The sequence below is a fragment of the Myotis davidii genome, unplaced genomic scaffold (assembly GCF_000327345.1).
Source record: "Myotis davidii unplaced genomic scaffold, ASM32734v1 scaffold376, whole genome shotgun sequence".
Lineage (NCBI taxonomy): Eukaryota > Metazoa > Chordata > Mammalia > Chiroptera > Vespertilionidae > Myotis > Myotis davidii.
This window is the reverse complement of record NW_006288121.1, coordinates 3,373,555-3,379,900: the sequence shown is the minus strand read 5'-3', so window position 1 is coordinate 3,379,900 and position 6,346 is coordinate 3,373,555. Positions and strand designations below refer to the sequence as shown.

General features: G+C 38.1%; 1 protein-coding gene across 3 annotated transcripts in view; it reads right to left on the bottom strand.

Moving 5' to 3' along the window:
• The window catches only part of MLLT10 (myeloid/lymphoid or mixed-lineage leukemia; translocated to, 10), a 239,114-nt gene that overhangs the window by 115,910 nt on the left and 116,858 nt on the right, over nucleotides 1-6,346 (bottom strand). For all 3 annotated transcript variants that reach the window (XM_006759926.2, XM_015561466.1, XM_015561467.1), the window contains one exon: nucleotides 2,145-2,240. In XM_006759926.2, coding sequence (XP_006759989.1) covers nucleotides 2,145-2,240 — 96 coding nt within the window. The remainder of the gene's footprint in view (nucleotides 1-2,144; nucleotides 2,241-6,346) is intronic.

The window sequence follows — 6,346 nt, the reverse complement described above, 5'->3', positions numbered from 1 at the left end:
AGGAAGATGCAGGAAGAGACTGGACAAAAATCATGCACCTATGGATGAGGACAGTGGGTGGGGAGTGAGAGAGGAGGGTGGGGTGGGAACTGGGTGGAGGGGAGTTATGAGGGGAAAAAAGAGGAACAAATGTAATAATCTGAACAATAAAGATTTAATTAATAAAAAAAAGTTAGTCAATTAAAGTTACACTGAATTTGCAATTTAAATGTGCTCTACTTATATGAACCATGGTGTTTAAAAGAGCCTTGCAGCTCAGAGTAACATTCAGCCTTACATTCCCTTATCTATCCATTTCCACAGCAGCAGATGAGTGTGGTGAACGAGGAAAATGACACTGTTCTCCTAAAAGAAATTTATGACTCAAGTGTTCTACAATCTAAATCACTCAAGACCTCACCAGATTATTTATCTTAATCTACCAGGGCTGATCTGATTATGACATTAGCCCTTTTTAAATCAGTTGATGAGAGCTGATCAGATTCTGAAGCCTGGAAAATACATGAGAATGAAAGGCAAAATATGTACATATACATGTGTGAGAATATAAGTATATGTAAGTTATCATGGAATAACTACAGAACTCCAGTCCTGTGTGATACATCAAAAAATGTGTCCTAAGATGAAGACTGCAATGTTCAACAGAATAGACTATGAATAGATTACATTCATATTAGCCTATAAAATATTAATCAAAGCAGTCTAATGACATTCATTAAAGACAGGCTGACTTTAATATAACAATAGAACAAAAACAATTTTCAGGAAAAGATTCAATTATATATAAATATTTAGTATATGATAAGGAAGGATTCCAAACCAGTAGCGAAAAACTGAGACTATTTAATAATGGTACTAGAAAAACTGGTTAGTAATTTGGGAAAAAGTATCTTATACAAAATAAAACAAAATCTAGATGGATTATTTTAAAGAAGTACTTAAAAATTAAAATAATCTGCCCTAGCCAGTTTGGCTCAGTCAATAGAGCGCTGGCCTGCGGACCAAAGGGTCCCAGGTTGGTTTCTGGTCAAGGGCATATACCTTGGTTGCAGGCTCCTCCCTGGCCCTTTTCGGGGCGCATGCAGGAAGCAACCAATCGATGTGCTTCTCTCACATCGGTGTTTCTCTTTGTCTTTCCCTCTCTCTTCCACTCTCCCTAAAAATCAATGGGAAAATATCCTCAAGTGAGGATTAACCATAAAAAAAAAAATAATAATCTAAAAAGCTGGAAGAAAGTATTTTAAAAATATTTATATACGTTTAAGGAAGGAAAGACTTTGCTAAGCATCAAAAAGTTAAAAAAATCGGAGAAGGCAAAGGCAGATTTAGTTTTTCAAATTTATACTTCTACGTCAATTTGAAGCCATTAAAATGTATTCAATCAAAGTCTAGTCACCTCAATTATTCTCCATATTACCCCCATCTCTCTCTGGACTGTTTTAATTACCTTCTAATGGTCTCCCTGCTGTCATACTTGACTGTCTATAGTATATCTACAATAAAGCAGCCAGACAATGTTACATCTAAGTTCAGAACCTCAATGGCTCACTTTTCACTCAACCTAAATAACATAGTCCTTCCACTGGCTTACCTAACCCTATTGGCCCTCACATGGCCTCATCACCTACTGCACTCCACCCCCCCACCCCCTGTCCCTGTATCTATTCATTTTCATATTAACCATGTGATAATAATCTTGATAATATTTAACATTCACAAAGTAATACTTACTATGAGCCAGACATTGTTCTAATTGCTTTACATATATTTTCTCATTCAATTCCAATAGCTACTTCCTTCACTTTACAGATGATGAAATTCAGGTTAATTAATCTGTCCTTAGAGCTGTCAGTTAAGTGGTGAAGCCAGAATTCAAAATCACAGGTGAACAAAGCCTAATCCACAGCCCAAATTCTAACCTCAGTGATATTTTCCCACTGCTTATCTTTATTTAACATTCTTCAGAAACAAGTATAATATAAATAGAAGGTAGGTTAAGGACTAAGATATGGAAATACCCAGTGCTTGATATAGAGTTAGAGAGGTTGGGAACCAGGACGCTGGGAATGAAAATACTTCTTAAAGGTAAAAGTCAGCACATAATTTGTTATTATATAAAACAAAATATGACATTTAAAACTTACTTTTTCTGTAGTAACAGTCAAAGAAGGAACCAATGCAGGTGATGGTTCTGGTTGCTTCTTATGTTTTTGTTTGTGTTTATCCTTTTCCTTATATTTCTAAAAATGAATAGAAAATCCACTTTAAATAACATGCACAAAATGAGATTTTTAAAAATAATTGTTTAGTATTTGAAATGTTAATACTTGTCAAAAACTATAAAATCACTTCTAATGACAATTCATATATAAACAAGATCAGTAGTATATTTACATAATAGCATCACTGTATATTGAAATCCAATATAATATGCAAATCGACCAAATGGCAGAACGACTGGTCACTATGACGTGCACTGATTGCCAGGAAGCAGACGCTCGATGCAGGAGCTGCCCCCTGGTGGTCAGTGCGCCAGAAGCCAGGCTCACTGCTGGTTAGCACAGTGGCAGGAGCCTCTCCCACCTCCAAGGCAGCACTAAGAATGTCTGACTGGCGGATTAGGCCCACAACCCACAGGGAACAGGCCTAACCTGGCAGCTGGACATCCCCCAAGGTCTCCCGGACTGCAAGAGGGTGCAGGCTGGGCTGAGGGGAAGGCCGCCCCTCCCCCCCCCCGTACGAATTTCATGCACAGGGTCTCTAGTATAATAATACTAGTATAAGTTATTTAAAGTGACTTCAGCTTCCTTCTCCTTGAACAAGATAAAATATAAGTAACTGAAGTCTACAATTATTTGCTACATTTATATCTGGCAAACTATTTCATTTTTTTCCTCATTAAAAACAAAATACTTTTCTGTATCTTTTATAACTAGAACTTTAAAATTTACATAGCACACAGACATGCATTTTCGCATTACAATAGTGTCAGATTCTCCATCAACATGCATTAAATTCTATGGCCCACAAACGAGAAACCAGAACAAGAAATCTTCCTAGGCTTATTCAGAAAATGGATGATTCAGTTATCACTAACAAAAATAATTTAAAGTTATGGCTTGCTGCTTTACATTGAAGTCCTAACATACTCTCCTGATAGACCAAGTGGAGAATGAGGCCCTACATTCTGAAGTACCCCAGCCTACAGCCAGTACCAACTAGGCCCAGGCATGTGTATAAGATGATCTTGAACCATCTAACCAGCTGAATGTAGTCCCATGAATATATCTAGCTATTACCACGTGGGGAAAACATTAATGTTCCTGCTAAGCCACTAAAAATTGTGAGGTGGTTCCTGCTAAGCAACAGTATATAAGCAAAACAAGACGAGAATTCACAAATGGGTCATGGGAGTTAAAGAAAGTACAAATTAAAAGTAACACATATTAGGTTTTGTTGGGCTATTTTTGTATTCACCAAATAACAAATATAATTATACAATATAATTTTAAATACGAGGTTCAAATGATCCTGGTCTATTAAGTTCTATATCAATATTTTTCTCCCAGAAAGATAATAAAGGAACCTTTTCTACCTTTATTCATGTTCTACTTCCCATACTGGTTTTATTCTGAAAGGATACAAGAGCTGGAATAATTGAATAATGAATGACCCTGAATAACAAGGTAAACAAACTCTAAAAAACTTGAAAAGCACATGAGATTAAAAAGCAAAGAAAGCATACACATATACATGTGTGAGAATGTAATTAAATATAAGTCCTCATGGAATATTACAAAACTCTGGTCTGTATGATACATCAAGAAATGTATTCTGAGTCCAGCCAGTGTGGCTCAATAGCTGAACCAGGAGGTTCACGGTTCAATTCCTACTCAGGGCATATGCCCGTGTTGAGGGCTTGATTCCCAGTGTGGGGCGTGCAGGAGGCAGCCAGTCAATGATTCTCTCTCATCATTGACGTTTCTCTCTCTCTCTCCCTCTTCCTTCCTCTCTTGAAATCAATAAAAATACTATTTTTTAAAATGTATCCTGAGATGAGGATTGCAAATGTTCATGGAAACAGACTGTGAATAAATTATATTCATCTTATTAGCCTGTAAAATATGAATCGAAACAGTCTAAGGACATTCACTAAAGACATAGAACGAAAGGAAATTCCAGCCCTCGCCAGTTTGGCTCAGTGGAGAGCTTTGCGCTTCAGACGAAAGGGTCCCAAGGTTCAATTCCAGCCAAGGGCACATACCCGGGTTGCAGGCTCAATCTCCAGTGTGGGAGGTGCAGGAGGCATCCGATCAATAATTCTCTCTCATCATTAATGTTTCTCTCTCTCTCTCTCCCTCTCCCTTCCTGTCTGAAATCAATAAAAATATATTTTAAAAAAAAACAAAAGGAAATTCTAGGAAAAGACTCAGTTAAATATCAATATATATTAAGTATATGCTATGAAAGGATTCCAGGGAAAGACTGAAATTATTTAATAATAGTACTAGAAAAACTCGTAATTTGGAGAAAATTACCTTATACAAAATAAAATCCAGGATTATTTTAAAGAGTCAAGTAGAAACTAAAATAATCTAAGCGGTTAGGAGAAAATATCTTAATAGTCTAACTTTGTAAGAAGGAAGGACTTTTCTATGTTTTCTAGAGTGAAAAATCAGAAAGGGAAAAGACAGGTGTAGGGATTCAGAGTAAGTCACCACAAGATGTGCCCCTGGTATGTGACTGTTTTGAGCTAAAGGCAACTTTAGCCTCAGGCTCAAGAGAAACTTCTGCCCCTCCCTTAAGTACCTAGAAGAACTTGAATTAAAAGCCTTGTCCCTAACAGATTATTAGAGATAACTCTTTTGACCTAGCTAAAGGGCAAGGTAAACTTCTATTTATTAACATCTGTTCTTCTTATCATCCTGCAATGACCCTTTGAAGACCCCAAAGCACCTTACCTATCCCTGGCTCAAAATGTCTTATATACTCATTTTCCCTTTCTATTCATGTAGGACCTATACTCTCACATGTATAAGGGATTCCCATATATACATATGTATTAAACTTGGTTATTTTCTCTTGCTAATGTCTCATACCTATTTAATTATTAGGCCAGCTGAAAGAATCCTGTGGGCAAAGGTAAGTTTCTTCCTTTCCCAGATAAGGTTTATTCAAGAAATTACCTAAATTACAGTACAGTAAATGTCTAGAGCAGTGATGGCGAACCTTTGGAGCTCGGCGTGTCAGCATTTTGAAAAACCCTAACTCAACTCTGGTGCCGTGTCACATATAGAAGTTTTTTGATATTTGCAACCATAGTAAAACAAAGACTTATATTTTTGATATTTATTTTATATATTTAAATGCCATTTAACAAAGAAAAATCAACCAAAAAAATGAGTTCCTGTGCGTGTCATAGGTTCGCCATCACTGGTCTAGAGAGCCTCCCAAGCATGAACAAGATGACAAAAAGTTGAATGGCAAAAACTACACCCCCAAAATAAACAATATAAAAAGCATAACATGAATAAGATAAATATCTCAATCTAGGAGTAAATATAACTCAGCATAAAGATAGTTCTCAAAACTGCCCATGCTAAATGAAACTTAATTATTCAAACTTAAGTTCAAACAAAGCTCAAAAAGAAAATGTTAAATAAAGAAAGGTTAAAAATAACAAAAACAGAAAAAAAACCAAGATGGCGACATAGGTAAACACCGGAGTTTGCTGCCTTGAACAACCACTTCAAAAATACAACTAAAAGACGAAACGGACATCATCCAGAACCACAGGAAAGCTGGCTGAGTGGAAATTCTACAACTAGGAGGAAAGAGAAAAACACTGAGACTCAAAGGAGGCGCAGTGTGGAAGTGAGATACTAAGGTGCGGAGTGCATGCGGAGCGGGCTGGCGGCTGAGGGTGTGGTTGTCGTTTTCAATCGGGAGGGAGTCTCAGGCTCTGAGCTCCAGTTCCGGGTGAGTCTCTAGGGACCCAGACTCAAACGGGAGAAGCGGGACTGTCTAGCAGCGCTCAGAACCCTAGGGCAGCTTTCTCTCCAAGGGGCTTGCAGCGATTACCTGGACATTGAGAAGCAAAGCCTCTGAGGTCAGGACAGAGAGCAGCCATAACTGGTAGCCTCGCCCTGTTGATCCCGTGGGACCCGCCCCGCCCAAGCCCTGCAGGGAGACTTTTGCTGGATAGCCTCAGGCAAAGGCTAGATTAGCACCTCCCTAGAGATCCAGGAGCCAGGAAGCCCAGAGGTCAGAGTGGGACCATCCAGTTTGCAGCTTCATGGAAACATAAAGGACACACTCAGGGGGCAGACTCAGTGAGCACCAAAGC